Consider the following 18,622-nt stretch of genomic DNA (forward strand, 5'->3'; position numbering starts at 1 on the left):
GCGGAACCGGTGCGGAGGGACCGGGCAGCGGCGGGGGCTCCCAGCGGGTTTGGGGGCGCTGAGCCCTCCCTTGAAGCCCTCCAGACCCCCGGCACGCCGAGGATGCTCGGGGGGGCCCCGCGGACCCCCCAAGAGCGCAGCGTGAGTCGGGGGGGCCTCCCCCGGTGGCGCCGAGCAGGCGCCAATTTTTGGGGTTTCCTGTTTTTCTCCGGTGCATGACGGGGAGCGGGTTCGGGGGGGGCACAGCCAAGGGTGGGGGGCACAGAGCGGGGTGGGGGGCACATCTGGGCTGTGGGCACATCTGGGGGTCCCCCACTGGGTGCTGGGGGGCTCGAGGATCCCCAGCCCCGCAAATTTAGGGGGGGGGGTCGGGATGCTCGGATCCTTTTCTCTGTGGGGGTTCCTGGGGGTGTTTTAGGGGAGTTTTTGGGGGGCCTGGGGGGCACGGGCAGGGCCGGGTGTGGAGCAGCCGCCGCCGCACGCAGCAGCCGCTCATTCATTATTGATCTGCGTATCTGGTGTCGGGCCCAGCGCCGCCCCGGGGCCCCCCCGGTGCCCTCCCCGGTGCCCCCCCGGTTACGCCCGGTACCGCACACCTTGGGGAGGGGTCGCTGTGTGGAGTTGGGGGTGGGGGAGAATCCTGCGGTTTCCATGGCCACGGGGCTGCGTTTTCCCGGCAAAACCGATAAAAACGGGGAGGGGGTGCGACCCCGCGGAGCCCCCCCCGGTAAAATCCCGGTGTCCCCCCCGCCCCCCGCCAGGGCGCCGGGAGTTGAGCTGCGGGGTCCCCGCGCCGCTGCCCCCCCCCTCCAAGATGTCCTATTTCACCGAGCACTTCTGGGTAAGCCGGGACCCCTCCTCCACACCCTTGGGTGCCCCCCACCCTTGGGTGCCCCTCACTCTCAAAGCCCTTGGGGGAGGTGAATTTTCGTTAATTTGGCACCATCATTAATGCTGTCAATTAATTAGTTGGGGGGTGGGCGGTGTGGGGGGGTGGTCTGGGGGTCTCCCCGCCGTGGTGACATCGCTGTCCCCCCCTCCTTGGGTGTCCCCAGCCCGCGGGGGGGGGCGGGGGAAGTCGCGTGGCCGGCGCTTCCTGGTTCGTCACCTTCCTCTTCCTCCTGCCTCAGTTTCCCCTGGGGGTGCACCTGCACCTCCAGCGTGGCTGTGGGGGCGGTGGGAGCTGAAGTGAAGCCACTTTGTGGGTGTGCGGCAGCGCCCAAAATAACCCCGGGGATTTTTGGGGTTCAGCCCTGCCCGTCCTGGGGAGCTGGTTTGTGGTGAGGATGGCGGGGAGCTCAGCACCCCAATTTGGGGGGGTTTGGGCCTCTCCAGACGCTGCTCCCAGGGGAAAAGGGGGTGTGGGGTCCCTTGGGATTTGGGATCTGAGTGAGGGGGGTTCCCCTGGCAGGGTGAGAAGAACCACGGCTTCGATGTCCTCTACCACAACATGAAGCACGGGCAGATCTCCACCAAGGAGCTCGCCGACTTTGTCCGGGAGAGGTACCCAGGGTTGGGGACACCTTTGGGGGCTCCCCAGAACCCTTTCAGGGGTCCCCAAAACCCAAATCCCCCTCCTCGCCATCCCCAGGGCCGCCATCGAGGAGAACTACGCCAAGGCCATGGTGAAGCTGTCGAAGATGGCCACGAACGGGACCCAGCTGGGGTACGGGGGGGTCTGGGACACCTCGAGGTGGCTTTGGGGACACTTTGGTGACCGTTGTGGCGGCCCCCCGGGCAGGACCTTCGCGCCTCTGTGGGAGGTTTTCCGCATCTCCTCGGACAAGCTGGCGCTGTGCCACCTGGAGCTGATGAAGAAGCTGCACGACCTCATCAAGGAGATCTCGCGCTACGGCGAGGAGCAAGGCCGGGTGCACAAGAAGGTACTGCCGTCCCCTCCCTGGCACTGTGCCCTGCCCGGTGTCCCCTGCCAGCCCTGCCCACGCCGCCGTGTGCCCACAGTCCAAGGAGGAGGTGGCGGGGACGCTGGAGGCCGTGCAGCTGCTGCACGGGGTGGCCCAGCTGCTGCCCAAGTCCAAGGAGAGCTACCACAGCAAGTGCCAGGAGTACGAGCGGCTGCGCAAGGAGGGCACCAGCCAGAAGGAGATCGACAAGGTGCCAGCCCCGGTGTCCCCTTCCCCTCGGTGTCCCCGTGTCCCCCTGGGTGATCTCTGGCTCCTCTTGGTGCTTTTTGTCCTGTCCTTGGTGGTTCCTGTCCTCTCGTGGTGGTTCTTCTTCCTCCTCCCTGTGGTTCCCGTCGCTTCCCTCAGTGTCCGTGTCCCTTCCCTGGCGATTCTTGACCCTCCCTCGATGGTCTTTTTGTGTCACAGTGATCCCTGTCCCCTCCAGAAGGTTCCTGTCCCCTCCCTGATGGTCCCTGTCCTTGTCCCAGCTGTCCCCTGTCCCCCTAGGTGGTCTCTGTCCTGTTCCTGATGATCCCTGTCATTCCCCTGGCTGTCCCCTGTCCCCTCCCTGAGGATCCTTGTCCCTGTCCTGGTTGTCCCCTGTCCCCCCTGCGTGATCTCTGTCCTTTTCCTGACCATCCCTGTCCTTGTCCCGGCTGTCCCCTGACTGTCCCTTGTCCCCTGGCTGTCCCATGTCCTGTTCCTGACAATCCCTGTCCTTGTCCCGACTGTTCCCTGTCCCCTCCCTGACGGTCCTTGTCCCATTCCTGACGATCCCTGTCCTTGTCCTGGCTGTCCCCTGGCTGTCCCTGGCTGTCCCTGGCTGTCCCCTGTCCCATTCCTGACGATCCCTGTCCTTGTCCCAGCTGTCCCCTGGCTGTCCCCTGGTTGTCCCCTGTCCCCCCTGGTGGTCTCTGTCCCATTCCTGACGATCCCTGGCTGTCCCTGTCCTTGTCCCCCGGCTGTGCCCGTGCCCGGCGGTGGCGCAGGCGGAGCTGAAGTCGCGGAAGGCGGGCGAGGCGCTGCGGAGGGCGGTGGAGAAATACAACGCTGCCCGCGCCGACTTCGAGCAGCGCATGCTGGACTCGGCCATGGTGGGCACGGGGGAGAGGGCTGGGCATGGGTGGCACCCTTGGGAGAGGGCTGGGCATGGGTGGCACCCCTGGGAGAGGGATGGGCACGGCTGGGAACTGGGAGAGGGATGGGAACTGGGAAAGGGATGGGCATTGATGGGATTTGGGAAAGGGATGGGAACTCTTGGGAACTCGTGGGGAGAGGGATGGGCATTGATGGGAGCTTGGAAAAGGATGGGTATGACTGGAAAATGGGAAAGGGATGGGGCATTGGGGGCATGTGGGCAGGGATGGGCACTACTGGAACTTGGCAAGGGATGGGAACTGATGGGATTTGGGTGTGGATGGGCATTGGTGGGATTTGGGGAGAGATGGGTTCCCTGGGGACATCCCACCCATCCCAAACCCTTCCCTGCCCACCTGGGGACATCCCACCCGTGCCGACCCCCTTCCCTGCCCACCTGCCGATCCCTGGGCATGTGCCCCCCACTCCTGACCCCCGTTTTTCCCCACTCCAGCGCTTCCAGGAGGTGGAAGAAGCCCACCTGCGGCACATGAAGGGGCTCATCGGCTCCTACTCGCACTCTGTGGAGGACACCCACGTCCAGATCGGCCAGGTGAGTCCTCAGGTGAGTGTGGACCCCCTCCCCATTCCCATTCCCCCTCTTTATTCCATGTCCCCTTTTTGCCCCCCTCCAGGTCCACGAGGAGTTCAAGCAGAACGTGGAGAACATCGGCACGGAGATGCTGCTGCGGAGGTTTGCCGAGAGCAAGGGCACGGGGAGGGAGCGGCCAGGTGAGATGGGGGTGGGGGTCCCACCTGGGCGGGGACGGGCCCCTGATGATCCCGGGCTGATCCCGGATTGATCCCGGATTGATCCTGGGTTGATCCCGGGCTAATCCTGGGCTGATCCGGATTGATCCTGGCTGGTCCCAGTTTGATCCCGGGCTGATCCTGGGTTGATCCTGGGTTGATCCCGGATTGATCCCAGATTGATCCTGGGTTGATCCCGGGCTAATCCTGGGCTGATCCGGGTTGATCCTGGCTGGTCACAGTTTGATCCCGGGCTGATCCTGGGCTGATCCCTGATCCCAGCTAATCCTGGGCTGGTCCTGGGTTGATCCCAGGCTGATCCTGGGCTGATTCTGGCTAATCCTGGCTCATTGTGGGTTGATCCCAGCTGGTCCTGGCTCATCCCAGGCTGATCCCAACCTGATCCCAGCTCATCCTGGCTCATCCCAGGCTGATCCTGGGCTGATCCTGGTTGATTCCAGCTGGTTCTGGGCTGATCCCAGGCTGATCCTGGCTTGATCCTGGATTGATCCCAGGCTAATCCTGGGTTGATGCCAGGCTGATCCCGGGCTGATCCTGGTTAATCCCAGCTCATCCCGGGTTGATTCCAGCTAGTCCCAGGCTGATCCCAGCTCATCCCAGGTTGATCCCAGCTCATTCTGGGTGGATCCCAGCTGGTCCTGGTTAATCCCGGGCTGATCCCAGGCTGATCCCAGCTGATCCTGGGTTGATCCCGGGTTTATCCCAGCTGATCCTGGGCTGTTCCTGGGTGGATCTTGGGCTGATGCTGGCTGATCCCAGCTGATCTCGTTCTCCATGGCAGGAGCGTTGGATTTCGACGAGTACCGGCTGGCTCCAGCGCAGGAAGGCAAGTACGTCTGCATCCAGCTGGGAGTGCCGGGGGCTGCGGAGGCCCCTCCTCACCCCGCTCCCGCTTTCCCCAGGACCCAAGAGGAGCCGGAGCAAAGCGTTCCGGATCCCGGGCTTGAGCCGTAAGGAGCGGGAGCGTGACGCTGTGTAAGAGCCTCAATCCCTGCATCCCACAGTTCCTGCATCCCTGCATTCCCGCATTCCACATCCCTGCAGCCCTGCATTCCCACATGCCTGAATTCCCACATCCTTGAATTCCCACATCCCTGCATCCCTGAATTCCCACATCCCTAATTTTCTGCATCCCCGATTTCCCACATCCCTGAATCCCTGAATTCCCACATCCCTAATTTTCTGCATCCCTGATTTCCCACATCCCTACATCCCTGAATTCCCATATCCCTGCATCCCGGAATTCCAACATCCTTACATCCCTGAATTCCCACATCCCTGAATCCCTATATCCCTGAATTCCCACATCTGTGCATCCCTGAATTCCTGCATCCCTGAATTCCCACATCCCTGCATCCCTGAATTCCCACATCCCTAATTTTCTGCATCCCTGATTTCCCACTTGCCTGAATTCCCACATCTCTGCATCCCTGAATTCCCACATCCCTAAATTTCTGCATCCCTGATTTCCCACTTGCCTGAATTCCCACATCCCTGAATCCCTGAATTCCCACATCCCTAAATTTCTGCATCCCTGATTTCCCACATCCCTGCATCCCTGATTTCTCACTTGCCTGAATTCCCACATCCCTAAATTTCTGCATCCCTGATTTCCCACATCCCTGCATCCCTGAATTCCCACATCCCTAAATTTCTGCATCCCTGATTTCCCACATCCCCACATCCCTGAATTCCCACATCCCTGCATCCCGGAATTCCCACATCTTTACATCCCTGAATTCCCACATCCCTGAATCCCTATATCCCTGAATTCCCACATCCTATATCCCTGAATTCCCACATCTGTGCATCCCTGAATTCCTGCATCCCTGAATTCTGCATCCCTGAATTCCAACATCCTTACATCCCTAAATTCCCACATCACCGAATCCCCGAATTCTTGCATCCCTGAATTCCCACATCCCCAAATTCCCACATCCCCGAATTCCCACATCCCCAAACTCCCACATCCCCTGACTCTCCCCATCATTCCCCAGGGAATCTCCGGATAACGACCTGGTGAGTGTCCCAGTGCCCCGCCCCGGCGCTGCCATTCCCAAACTGGGAGCACTGGGAATGTCGGGGGGTGTCCCCGCAGGGCTGCCCCGAGGTGGACGAGGACGGATTCACCGTGCGCCCCGAGAGCGCCCGCAGTATCCTTGGGAAAGGGGGGAATGTGGGGGATCCAGGGGAATTCCTGGCGGGGATTTTTGGGGGATCCAAAGGGAATTCCAGCTGGGTAGTTTTTGGGGGGATCCAGGGGGGAATTCCAGGCAGGGATTTTTGGGGGGTCCAAAGGGAATTCCAAGCAGGGATTTTTGGGGGATCCAAAGGGAATTCCAAGCGGGGATTTTTGGGGGGTCCAAAGGGAATTCCAAGCAGGGATTTTTGGGGGATCCAAAGGGAATTCTGACCAGGCCTTTTGGAGGATCCAAGGGGAATTCCAACTGGGAATTTTTGTGGATCCAAGGAGAATTCCAGCCAGGCATTTTTGGGGGATCCAAGGAGAATTCCAACTGGGCATTTTTGAGGATCCAAAGGGAATTCTGACTGGGCAATTTTGGGGGATCCAAGGGGAATTCCAAGCAGAGATTTTTGAGGGATCCAAGGGGAATTCCAAGCAGGGATACTTGGGGGATCCAAGGACAATTCCAACTGGTTATATCTGGGGGATCCATGGGAATTCCAGCCATGCATTTTTGGGGATCCAAGGAGAATTCCAACTGGGGATTTTTGGGGGAATCCAAAGGGAATTCCAAGCAGGGATTTTTGGGGGATCCAAAAGGAATTCCAACCGGGCATTTTTGAGAATCCAAGGGGAATTCCAAGCAGGGATTTTTGAGGGATCCAAGGAGAATTCCAGCCAGGCATTTTTGGGGGATCCAAGGAGAATTCCAACTGGGCATTTTTGGGGGATCCAAGGGGAAATCTGGGCATTTGTGGGGGATCCAAGGCATTTTGGGGGATTCAAGGGGAACACCAAGCAGGGATTTTTGAGGTATCCAAGGGGAATTACAACCAGGCATTTTTGGGGGATCCAAGGAGAATTCCAAGCAGGGATTTTTGAGGGATCCAAGGGGAACCCCAAGCAGGGATTTTGGGGGGATCCAAGCAGAATTCCATCCAGGCATTGCCTTGACATGGGCTCAGGCGAGGTGGAGAACCCCGGCTGCTCCTCCAGCGACTCCGACTACGACGAGGACGAGCCGCGCAAGTTTTACGTGCACATCAAGCCGGTGCAGCCGCGGGAGGCGCCCGGCAGCGCCGAGGCCGCCGTGGAGCAGCTCAAGGCCACCGTGGGCAATCTCATCCTGGCCCCCGGCGTTGGGGTGAGCCTGGGGGGCTGCGGGGATCCCCGGAGTTCGTGGGGTCACCTCAGCCCTGTCCCCTTCTCTTGCAGGGCACCGTCAGGAGGCAGGCGTCACGTAAGTGGCCTGGGGGGTGGCACTGAGGCTGAGAGCCACTGCCTGGGGACATCTCATCCTTCCTGACCCCCTTCCTTGGGGACATCACACCCTTCCTGAGCCCCTTCTTGGGGACATCACATCATTCCTGAGCCCCCTTCCTTGGGGACAATGCCACGCTTCCTTAAACCCATCCTTGGGGACATCCCATCATTTCTGAGCCCCCTTCCTTGGGGACATCACACCCTTCCTTAAACCCAATCCTTGGGGATATCACACCCTCCTAAGCCCCCTTCTTTGGGGACATCACACCCTTCCTTAAACCCAATCCCTGGGGACAATGCCACCTTTCCTGAGCCCCATTCCCCGTCCACTTGCCGACCCCTGGGGACACCCCACCCTTCCTGAGCCATCCCGGAGTCCCCGTGGCTCCGTGTCCCCTCACGGTGACATCCCCTCGCAGGGCACACGGCATCCCTGACCCCGGCCTGCAGTGACACAGACCCCGAGGGGACACTGGCAGCAGGTGAGACTGGGAGGGGTGTCCTGAGGATCTGGGGGGCACACGAGGGGTCCTTGTGGGGTGCAATGCAGTGTCACCTCTCTCTGCAGGTGACAGCACAGGGAGGGCTCTCCCGGTGGCACAGATGAACAGGTAGGGAACAGCGAGGGACTGGGGTGCAATGGGGGGGCCACCCCCCCTTCCTGGGGGGTCCCAGGCAGGTTTTGAGCCCTCCCACTCTGTCCCTGTCCCAGCGGCCCCGGGAAGCCCCCCCAGGACCCCCCACCCTCAGCCGCGCTCTTCGGTCCCCCCCTGGAGTCAGCGTTGGAGGCAGAGGAATTCCCGGGTGAGGATTTGGGGGCCAGGATGGGAACGGGAATTCCCGGGTGAGGATTTGGGGGGCAGGATGGGAACGGGAACGGGAATTCCCGGGTGAGGATTTGGGGGGCAGGATGGGAACGGGAACGGGAATTCCCGGGTGAGGATTTGGGGGCCAGGATGGGAACGGGAATTCCCGGGTGAGGATTTGGGGGGCAGGACGGGAACGGGAACGGGAATTCCCGGGTGAGGATGGGAGCCCCCGGCAGGGCAGGGGCCCCGCTCTGACCGGGGCTGTCCCGCAGCCCCCCGCTCCTACGTCCTCACCTCGTCCTCGTCGCCCTTCTCCTCCTCGTCCCCGGAGAACGTGGAGGACTCGGGGCTGGACTCGCCCTCTCACCCCGCTCCCGGTCCCTCCCCGGACTCCCGGCCCTGGACCCCGCAGCCGGGGACGCCGCAGAGCCCCGGCCCCAAAGCGGAGCCGCCCCCCGGCTTGAGCAGCAGCAGCAGCAGCAGCGCCTGGGCCCCGCGGCCCCGCAGCCCCTCCGGCCGCCTCCCCGAGCCCCCCAACTTCGCCGTTTTCAGCGGCCCCGGCGCCGAGGGGCTCTGGGGGGACGCGGGGGCCGCGCCCCGGGCTCGCAGCCGCTGCCTCAGCGGCCCCGCCCCACGGGAAGCGCCCTCGCCGGACCCTTTCGGGGATCCCCCGGTGTGGGGCAGACCCCGCAGCCCCGGCGGGGAGCAGCCCCCCCTGACGCGGCCTTCCTCCAACTCGGCCTCCTCGTCCTCCTCCTCGCCGGCCCCCCCGAGCGGGGGGGAGTCCTCCAGCCCCTCTCCCTGGGGCTGCCAAGGGCCGGGGACCAGGCTGAGCGAGGGGGGCACGGCCGGGACCCCCCCTCTGCAGTCGGAGCCGGGTGAGTGGGGGGGAGCTGCCCCACGGTACCCCTAAATGTGACTCCCACAGCCCCAACTCTGCCCCCTGCCCCGTTATCCTTAACCCTGCTCCCCCATTACCTCTAAATCAGCCCCCATGACCCTGAACTGTGCCTCCCGTGGCCCCAAACTCTGTCCTGAGTGACCCCATACTCTGCCACCCAATTAGGCTGAATTGTGCCCCCCATAACCCCCAAACTTTGTCCTGAGTGACACCAAACTGCCCTAAATTAACCTGAGCTGTGACCCCCCCTAACCCCCAACTCTGCCCCAAGTGACTCCAAACTCTGCCCCCCAATTAGCCTGAACTGTGCCCCCCATGACCCCAAATCTGCCCGAAGTGACCCCAAACTCTGCCCCCTCCATGACCCCAAACTCTGCCCCCCAATTAGCCTGACCTGTTCCCCCCATAAGCCCCAATTCTGTCCCCAGTGACCCCAAACTCTGACCCTCCCATGACCCCAAACTCTGCTCTCCCCCATGACCTCAAACTGTTTCCCCCATAACCCCCAACTCTGCCCCAAGTGGCCCAAAATTCCGCCCCCTCTATGACCCCAAATTCTGTCCCCCAGTTAGCCTGAACTGTGCCCCCCATGACCCCAAACTCTGCCCCCAATTAGCCTGGACAGTGCCCCCCAAAACCCCCAACTCTGCTCCCCCAAACCCCCAACTCCACGCCCCACCCCAAAACCGAGCCCTGCCCAATTCCCCAGTTCCCAACTCCCGGGGGGTGGTCCTGGATTTCGGGGGGGGGTCCTGCCGTGTCGGGGCTCTCTCCTCGTGCCCCCCCTTATTCGTGCCCCCCCAGATTCGGTGCCCTCCTGGCCCAGCGCTGCCCCTCGGGACGTTCCTCTCGTGGCTCCCCCGCGCCGCTCCCGCACCAAGCGACCGCCGGCCGGGCCGGGCAGCAACAGCGACCTGGTGCGGGGCTGGGGGGGCGTGGGGACCCCCGGGCTGGGGAGGGGCGAGGGGACCCCCGGGAGGGGCGGTCGGACACGGCCCGGCTTGCCAGTGCTCCCAGTATGGGAATGGCAGCGAGGGGAAGGGGGAACTGGGAGGAGATTGCCTGGGGAATGGGAAGGGAGAGGTGATGGAGGAGAGGGGTGGGATGGAGGGGTGGGAATTTGGGGGTTCGGGGGTGTGGGGATTTGGGGGTGTGGGGGTTTGATGTGTGGGAATTTAATATGTGGGAATTTGAGAATGTGGGGATTTGGGGATGTGGAGATTTGGGGATGTGGGGATTTGGGGATGTGGGGATTTGGGGATGCGAGAGTTCGGGGATGAGGGAATTCGGAGTGGGGGAATTTGGGGATGTGGGAATTTGGGGGTGCAAGAGTTCGGGGATGTGGGAATGCGGAGTGGGGGAATTTGGGGATGTGGGGATCTGAGGATGTGGGAATTCAGGGGTATGGGAATTTGGGGTGTGGGAATTTGATATGTGGGGATTTGTGGATGTGGGGATTTGGGGATGCAAGAGTTCGGGGATGAGGGAATTCGGAGTGGGGGAATTTGGGGATGTGGGGATTTGAGGATGTGGGAATTCAGGGGTATGGGAATTTGGGGTGTGGAAATTTGATTTGTGGGGATTTGGGGATGTGGGAGTTCAGGGGTATGGGAATTTGGGGTGTGGGAATTTGATATGTGGGAATTTGGGGATGTGGGGATTTGGGGGTGCGAGAGTTCGGGGATGTGGGAATTCGGAGTGGGGGAATTTGGGGGTGTGGGAATTTGGGGATACGAGGATTCAGGGGTGCGGGGTGCAGGGATATTGAGTTTTGGAGTTCAGGGGTGGGGGATGAAGGATTTGGAAATTTGGGGATAGAGGATTTTGGGAATGCAGGGATGCAGGATTTTGGGAATGCAGGGGTACAAGGGGATGCGGGGATGTGGAATTCGGGGGTGCGGGGATGTGGAATTTGGAGATGGGGAGATGTGGAATTTGGGGATGCAGGGATGTGGAATTCGGGGCTGCAGGGATGCAGGGATGTGGAATTCGGGGTGCAGGGATGCAGAATTTGGGGATGGAGTGATGCAGTGATACAGGATTTCGGGAATGCGGGGATGCACGGAGACGGGGGGATGTGGAATTCGGGAATTCGGGGATGCAGAGATGTGGAATTTGGGGATACAGGGATGTGGGATTTGGGGATACAGGCATGCGGAATTCGGGGGTGCAGGGATGCAGGGATATGGAATTCGGGGTACAGAGATGCAGAATTCGGGGTGCAGAGTTGTAGAATTTGGGGTACAGGGATGCAGAATTCGGGGTGCAGGGATGTGGAGTTTGAGGATGCAGGGATGTGGAATTCGGGGCTGCAGGGATGCGGAATTCGGGGTGCAGGGATGCGGAATTCGGGGTGCAGGGATGCGGAATTCGGGGTGCGGGGGTGCGGGGATGCGGAATTCGGGGTGCGGGGATGCGGAATTCGGGGTGCGGGGGTGCGGAGTTCGGGGTGCAGGTGTGCACACACCCACCCCCGCCCGCCTCGCCCCCGCAGTCGCGCTCGCTGAGCCCCTCGCCCTCCTGGAGCTGCGGCCCCTCGCACTCGGCCCCCGCCAGCCTGGGCGAGCGCGGCTTCTTCACCGTGGCCCCGCCGGCGCTCGGTGCGTCCCGGGGGGATCCCGGGGGGGTTCGGGCTGGGGGTCCCAGCCCCGCGCTGACCCCGGTGCCCCCTCCCCAGGGCTGTCCCGCGGCCCCAGCCCCGTGGTGCTGGGCTCGCAGGACGCGCTGCCCGTGGCCACCGCCTTCACCGAGTACGTGCACGCCTACTTCAAGGGGCGCGACGCCGACAGGTGCGGGGGTTCACAGGATTTGGGGGTGTCCCAGGGGTGCTGTGCGGGGATTTTGGGGTTCAGTCTGATTTTGGGGTCTCCCAGGGGTGCTGTGGGGGGGATTTTAGGGTTCAGTCTGATTTTGGGGTCTCCCAGGGGTGCTGTAGGGGTGCAGCACCCCAAAAACGTGGGGGGACCCCAAAACCTGAGGGGGGAGCTGGAGATATGGGGCGACACCCTAAAAATGGGGGGAGACCCCAAAACCGCAGGGGGATCCTGGAACGTGGGGGCGGATCCTGGAACATGGAAGGGGGGGACCCCAAAACATGGAGATCATCATGGCCATGGCCATGGCTCTGAGCTGTGTGCGACCCCAAAACTGCAGGGGGACCCCAAAACTGGAACATGGACCCCAAAACTGCAGAGGGACCCCAAAACTGGAACATGGACCCCAAAACTGCAGGGGGACCCCAAAACTGCAGGGGGACCCCAAAACATGGGAGAGACCCCAAAAATGGGGGAGACTCCAAAACCGCAGGGCGATCCTGGAACATGGGGGGAGGATCCTGGAACATGGTGTGGGGGGAACCCCCCAAAACCCCAAAACTGAGGGGGAGCTGGAAACGTGGGGGTCCCTCCGGCCGCCGTGGGATGTCCCCTGAGCCCCGGCGTGTCCCCGCAGCTGCCTGGTGAAGGTGACAGGGGAGCTGACCATGTCCTTCCCCGCCGGCATCGTGCGCGTCTTCGGCGGCCCCGCGGCGCCGCCCGTGCTCAGCTTCCGCCTGCTCAACGCCGGAGCCATCGAGCAGTTCCTGCCCAACGCCGAGCTGCTCTACAGGTGTGGGCATGGGGGGCACGGGGGGCACGGGGGCACAGCCTGCGAGGGGCGGGGGGCGGTGGCGAGGGGCTGGAGTTGGGGTACAGGGGGTGTCTGGGGGAGTTAGGGGGCTTGGGAGGTGATGGATGTAGCAATAGGGGCAGGTTTTGGGGTACAGGAGGGGCATAAGAACCTTGGGAAGTGATGGGTATAGGGATGGGGGCGGGTTTTGGGGTACAGGGGGTGTCTGGGGGATACAGGGGGCTTGGGAGGTGATGGATGTAGCAATAGGGGCAGGTTTTGGGGTACAGGAGAGAAATGGGGAGCTTGGGAAGTGTGGGTGCAGTGATAGGAGGTGGGTTTGGGGTACAGGAGGGGCATAAGAACCTTGGGAAGTGATGGGTATAGGGATGGGGGCGGGTTTTGGGGTACAGGGGGTGTCTGGGGGATACAGGGGTCTTGGGAGGTGATGGATGTAGCAATAGGGGCGGGTTTTGGGGTACAGGAGGGACATGGGGAGCTTGGGAGGTGGTGGATGCAAGGATGGGAGCGGGTTTGGGGGTACAGGGGGTGTCTGGGGGGACACAGGGGCCTTGGGAGGTGATGGATGTAGCAATAGGGGCAGGTTTTGGGGTACAGGAGAGAAACGGGGAGCTTGGGAAGTGTGGGTGCAGTGATAGGAGGTGGGTTTGGGGTACAGGAGGGGCATAAGAACCTTGGGAAGTGATGGGTATAGGGATGGGGGTGGGTTTTGGGGTACAGGGGATGTCTGGGGGAGTTAGGGGGCTTGGAAGGTGATGGGTGCAGGGATTGGGGTGGGTTTTGGGGGTACAGGAGAGAAATGGGGAGCTTGGGAAGTGTGGATGCAGGGCTGGGGGCGGGTTTTGGGGTACAGGGGGTGTCTGGGGGATACAGGGATCTTGGGAAGTGATGGATGCAGCAATGGGGGAAGGTTTTGGGGTACAGGAGGGGCATTAAGGACCTTGGGAGGTGATGGATGCAGCAATGGGGGTGGGTTTTGGGGTAGAGGAGAGACAAGGGGAGCTTGGGAAGTGTGGGTGTAGTGATGGGGGGCGGATTTTGGGGTACAGGAGGTGTCTGGGGGATTTAGGGGCCTTGGGAGGTGATGGATGTAGCATTAGGGGCAAGTTTTGGGGTACAGGAGGGGCATAAGGACCTTGAGAGGTGATGGATGCAGGGATGGGGGGCGGATTTTGGGGTACAGGAGGTGTCTGGGGGATTCAGGGGCCTTGGGAGGTGATGGATGCAGCAATAGGGGTGGGTTTTGGGGTACGGACTGTCCCTGTTTTCCTGGGGATACCCTCAGGAGCTGAGGGATGGGGAGCAGAGTTTTGGGGGTTCCAGGGCTCTGAGTGTCCTGGGAATGCAGCAATGAGGAGCTGGGTGTTGAGATTTTGGGGTTTTTGGGGGTCTGGGCATGCTGAGAATGCAGCAATGGGGAGCTGAGTGTTGAGATTTTGGGGTTTTTGGGGGTTTGGGCATGCTGGGAATGCAGCAATGGGGAGCAGAACTTTGGGGGTTCCAGGGCTCTGAGTATCCTGGGAGTGCAGTGATGGGGGAGCTGGGTATTGAGATTTTGGAATTTTTCGGGGGTCTGGGCATGCTGGGATTGCAGCAATGAGGAGTTTGGGATTGAGATTTTGGGATTCTTGGGGATCTGAGCATGCTGGGATTGCAGCAATGAGGAGTTTGGGATTGAGATTTTGGGGTTTTGGGGGTCTGAGCATGCTGAGAATGCAGCAATAGGGAGCTGAGTGTTGAGATTTTGGGACTTTTGGGGGTCTGGGCATGCTGGGGTTGCAGCAATGAGGAGTTTGGGATTGAGATTTTGGGATTCTTGGGGGTCTGAGCATGCTGAGAATGCAGCGATGAGGGGGCTGATTTTTGAGGATCCCAGCTCTCTGGGCATCGTTTGGAGCTGGGTACCGGGGTGCCAGCTTCTGGGGGTACCCAGACCCTGCTGCCCCTCTCCCCCCACGCCCCCAGCGACCCCTCCCAGAGCGACCCCAGCACCAAGGACTTCTGGCTGAACATGGCAGCGCTGACCGGGCACCTGCAGAAGCAGGCGGAGCAGAGCCCGGCCGCCTCCTACTACAACGTGGCGCTGCTCAAGTACCAGGTGAGCCCCTCGGGGCACCCCCCCGGGCACGGCAGGGTGTGGGCGCCCCCCTGAACCCCCCGATGTGGCGCAGTTCTCGCGGCTGGGCCCCGGCTCGGCGCCGCTGCGGCTCTGCGTGCGCTGGGACTGCGCGCCCGGCGCCACGCGGGTCAGCGTGGAGTACGGCTACAACGCGGCCGCCCTGGCACTGCCCGTGCCCCTGGGCAACGTGCACGTCCTGCTGCCCGTGGAGGAGCCCCTGACCAACCTGCGGCTGCAGCCCGCCGCCAGCTGGTAACGGGAATGGGGAGAGGGGGAACGGGGAGGGAGCGGGGATGGGCTGTGGTGGGGCGGGGGGTGAAGGGTCTGGGGTCCTGAGCATGAACAGGGGGATGAAGGTGGAGAGTCTGGGGTCCTGAGGCTGAATGGGGTGGGAAATGAAGGGTCTGGGGTCCCAAACCTTCACAGGGTGGGGGGTGAAGGGTCTGGGGTCCTGGGGCTGAATGGGGTGGGGGATTAAGGGTCTGGGGTCCCAAACCTCCATAGGGTGGGGAATTAAGGGTCTGGGGTCCTGAGCATGAACAGGGGGAAAGTGGAGAGTCTGGGGTCCTGAGGCTGAATGGGGTGGGAAATGAAGGGTCTGGGGTCCCAAACCTTCACAGGGTGGGGGATGAAGGGTCTGGGGTCCCAAACCTTCACAGGGTGGGGGGTGAAGGGTCTGGGGTCCTGAGCATGAACAGGGGGATGAAGGTGGAGAGTCTGGGGTCCTGAGGCTGAATGGGGTGGGAAATGAAGGGTCTGGGGTCCCAAACCTTCACAGGGTGGGGGATGAAGGGTCTGGGGTCCTGAGGCCGAATAAGGAGGAGGTGGAGAGTCTGGGGTCCTGTGCCTGAAAGGGGTGGGAGAAGAAGGGTTTGGGGTCCTGAGCATGAACAGGGTCGGGGATGAAGGGTCTGGGGCCCTGAGGCTGAATGCGGTGGGGGATTACGGGTCTGGGCTTCCAAATTTTCAGAGGATGGGGGATAAAGGGTCTGGGGTCCTGAGGCTGAACAAAGTGGGGGATGAAGGGTTTGGGGTCCTGAGCATGAACAGGGTGGGAGAAGAAAGGTCTGGGGTCCTGAGGCTGAAAGGGGTGGGGGATGGAGCATCTGGGGTCCCAAACCTTCACAGGCTGGGGAATGAAGGGTCTGGGGTCCTTAACTGAAAGGGGTGGGTGATAAAGGGTCTGGGGTCCTGAGGCTGAACAAGGTGGGAGATGAAGGGTTTGGGGTCCTGAGCCTGTAGGGGGTTGGCGATGAAGGGTCTGGGGTCCTGAGCCTGAAAGGGGTGGGGGATGAAGGATCTGGGGTCCTGAGCTTGAACAGGGTGGTGGATGAAGGGTCTGGGGTCCTGAGGCTGAACAGGGGGGAGGTGGAGAGTCTGGGGTCCTGAGGCTGAATGGGGTGGGGGATTAAGGGTCTGGGGTCCCAAACCTTCATAGGGTGGGTAATTAAGGGTCTGGGGTCCTGAGGCTGAACAGGGTGGGGGATGAAGGGTCTGGGGTCCCAAACATTCGCAGGGTGGATGACGCAGAGCCAGGAGCCCCAAACTCCCCCAGGGTGAGGGGGATACACAAGACTGGGGGTCCCAAACTTGCCCAAGATGGGGAGCACAGGAGTGGAGCCCTGAATCTCTGCAGGGTGGGAAAAATGGGAAATGGGGACCCGAGACTGGGAAATGGGGACCCTAGACTGGGAAATGGGGACCCTGAACTGGGAAACGGGGACGCTGAATTGGGAAATGGGGACCCTGAACTGGGAAATGGGGACCCTGAATTGGGAAATGGGGACCCTGAACTGGGAAATGGGGACCCTGAATTGGGAAATGGGGACCCTGAATTGGGAAATGGGGACGCTGAACTGGGAAATTGGGACCCTGAATTGGGAGATGGGGACCCTGAACTGGGAAATGGGGACGCTGAATTGGGAAATGGGGACCCTAGACTGGGAAATGGGGACCCTGAATTGGGAGATGGGGACCCTGAACTGGGAAATGGGGAACCTGAATTGGGAAATGGGGACGCTGAATTGGGAAATGGGGACGCTGAACTGGGAAATTGGGACCCTGAATTGGGAGATGGGGACCCTGAACTGGGAAATTGGGACCCTGAATTGGGAGATGGGGACCCTGAACTGGGAAATGGGGACCCTGAATTGGGAGATGGGGACCCTGAACTGGGAAATGGGGACCCTGAACTGGGAAATGGGGACGCTGACGGGGTAAGAAAGGCACGATGTGAGGATGGGCAGCAAGGGCTGAATTTTGGGGCTGTGGCGGATCGAGGACACCTCCCTACCCCGGCAGGAACCTGGAGGAGAAGCGGCTGCTCTGGAAGCTGCTGGACATCCCCGGAGCCCCGGGGCAGGGAGGTGAGGCCGGGCCCGCCCTGCTCGGGGGTCGCGGGGCGGGGGCTCCGCGTCCCGACGCCCCCAACCCCTGCGCTGTCCCCCCTGCCCAGGCTGCGGGCGGCTCTCGGCCAGCTGGGAGCCGCTGGGGGGACCCAGCAAGCCCAGCCCCGTGGCCGCCCAGTTCAGCAGCGAGGGCAGCACCCTGTCGGGAGTGGAGGTGGAGCTGGCGGGCGCCGGGTACCGCATGTCGCTGGTCAAGAAGAGGTTTGCTACAGGTATGGCCGGCGGTGGGGATGGGGATGGGGATGGGGATGGGGGGTCCTTTCCTCACAGCCTTGAGGGGTGCGAGGTCCTCTCCCCATCCCCTGGGTTCTGGGGGGACACGGGGTCCCTTCCCTGGGGTGCATGGGGGGCATTTCCCTGGGGTATTTAGGGTCCTTTCTCTGCTCTTTGGGGTGCTCAGGGTCTTTTCCCTGGGGTATTTAGGGTCCTTTCTCTGCTCTTTGGGGTGCTCAGGGTCTTTTCCCTGGGGTATTTAGGGTCTTTTCCCTGCTCCTTGGGGTGCTCAGGGTTCCTTCCCTGGAGTATTTAGGGTCCTTTTCCTGCTTTTTGGGGTGCACAGGGGTCCCTTTTCTGCTCTTTGGGGTTCATGGGGTCTGTTTCTTGATCCTTGAGGTGCACAGGGTCCCTTGCCTGGGGCATTTAGGGTTCTTTCCCTGCTCTTTGGGTTGCTCAGGATCCTTTCTCTGGGGTATTTAGGGTCCTTTTCCTGCTTTTTGGGGTGCACAGGGGTTCCTTTTCTGCTCTTTGAGGTTCATGGGGTCGTTTCCCTGCTATTTGGGGTGCACAGGGTCCTTTCTCTGGGGTATTTGGGGTCCTTTCCCTGTTTTTTGGGGTGCTCAGGAGTCCCTTTTCTGCTCTGTGGGGTTCATGGGGTCCTTTCTCTGCTCTTTGGGGTGCTCAGAGTCCTTTCCCTGGGGTATTGAGGGTTCTTTCCCTGCTCTTTGGGGTGCTCATGGTTCCTTCCCTGGGGTATTTAGGGTCCTTTCCCTCCTCCTTGGGGTGCTCAGGGTCCCTTTTCTGCTCTGTGGGATTCATGGGATCATTTTCCTGCTATTTGGGGTGCTCAGGGTCCTTTCCCTGGGGTATTTAGGGTCCTTTCCCTACTCCTTGGGGTGCGCGGGGTTCCTTTTCTGCTCTGTGGGGTTTATGGTGTCCTTTCCCTGCTCTTTGGGGTGCTCATGGTTCCTTCCCTGGGGTATTGAGGGTTCTTTCCCTGCTCTTTGGGGTGCTCAAGGTCACTTCCCTGGGGTATTTATGGTCCTTTCCCTACTCCTTGGGGTGCACGGGGTTCCTTTTCTGCTCTGTGGGGTTCATGGTGTCCTTTCCCTGCTCTTTGGGGTGCTCATGGTTCCTTCCCTGGGGTATTTAGGGTCCTTTCCCTCCTCCTTGGGGTGCTCAGGAGACCCTTTTCTGCTCTGTGGGATTCATGGGATCATTTTCCTGCTCTTTGGGGTGCTCAGGGTCACTTGCCTGGAGTATTTAGGGTCCTTTCTCTGCT

At 61.4% G+C, this 18,622-nt stretch overlaps 1 protein-coding gene across 2 annotated transcripts in view; it reads left to right on the forward strand.

Annotated features, from left to right (window-relative positions):
- FCHO1 (FCH and mu domain containing endocytic adaptor 1) overlaps positions 1–18,622 on the forward strand; it is a 19,057-nt gene continuing 435 nt past the window's right edge. The window contains exons 1-27 of one of the 2 annotated variants that reach the window (XM_063161085.1): positions 1–141; positions 762–841; positions 1,412–1,503; positions 1,592–1,666; positions 1,742–1,883; positions 1,963–2,115; positions 2,894–2,998; positions 3,496–3,594; positions 3,677–3,773; positions 4,594–4,638; positions 4,715–4,787; positions 5,810–5,831; positions 5,911–5,965; positions 6,963–7,141; positions 7,213–7,237; positions 7,680–7,742; positions 7,829–7,871; positions 7,973–8,064; positions 8,342–8,947; positions 9,775–9,887; positions 11,465–11,570; positions 11,648–11,759; positions 12,421–12,576; positions 14,563–14,695; positions 14,769–14,968; positions 17,018–17,082; positions 17,172–17,336. In XM_063161085.1, the coding sequence (XP_063017155.1) occupies positions 815–841; positions 1,412–1,503; positions 1,592–1,666; positions 1,742–1,883; positions 1,963–2,115; positions 2,894–2,998; positions 3,496–3,594; positions 3,677–3,773; positions 4,594–4,638; positions 4,715–4,787; positions 5,810–5,831; positions 5,911–5,965; positions 6,963–7,141; positions 7,213–7,237; positions 7,680–7,742; positions 7,829–7,871; positions 7,973–8,064; positions 8,342–8,947; positions 9,775–9,887; positions 11,465–11,570; positions 11,648–11,759; positions 12,421–12,576; positions 14,563–14,695; positions 14,769–14,968; positions 17,018–17,082; positions 17,172–17,336 (3,043 nt within the window). In that variant the 5' untranslated portion in view covers positions 1–141; positions 762–814. The remainder of the gene's footprint in view (positions 142–761; positions 842–1,411; positions 1,504–1,591; positions 1,667–1,741; positions 1,884–1,962; positions 2,116–2,893; positions 2,999–3,495; positions 3,595–3,676; positions 3,774–4,593; positions 4,639–4,714; positions 4,788–5,809; positions 5,832–5,910; positions 5,966–6,962; positions 7,142–7,212; positions 7,238–7,679; positions 7,743–7,828; positions 7,872–7,972; positions 8,065–8,341; positions 8,948–9,774; positions 9,888–11,464; positions 11,571–11,647; positions 11,760–12,420; positions 12,577–14,562; positions 14,696–14,768; positions 14,969–17,017; positions 17,083–17,171; positions 17,337–18,622) is intronic. The other variant, XM_063161086.1, reaches the window with a different exon arrangement.

The sequence above is a fragment of the Melospiza melodia genome, chromosome 7, assembly GCF_035770615.1.
Source record: "Melospiza melodia melodia isolate bMelMel2 chromosome 7, bMelMel2.pri, whole genome shotgun sequence".
Taxonomy (NCBI): Eukaryota; Metazoa; Chordata; class Aves; order Passeriformes; family Passerellidae; genus Melospiza; species Melospiza melodia.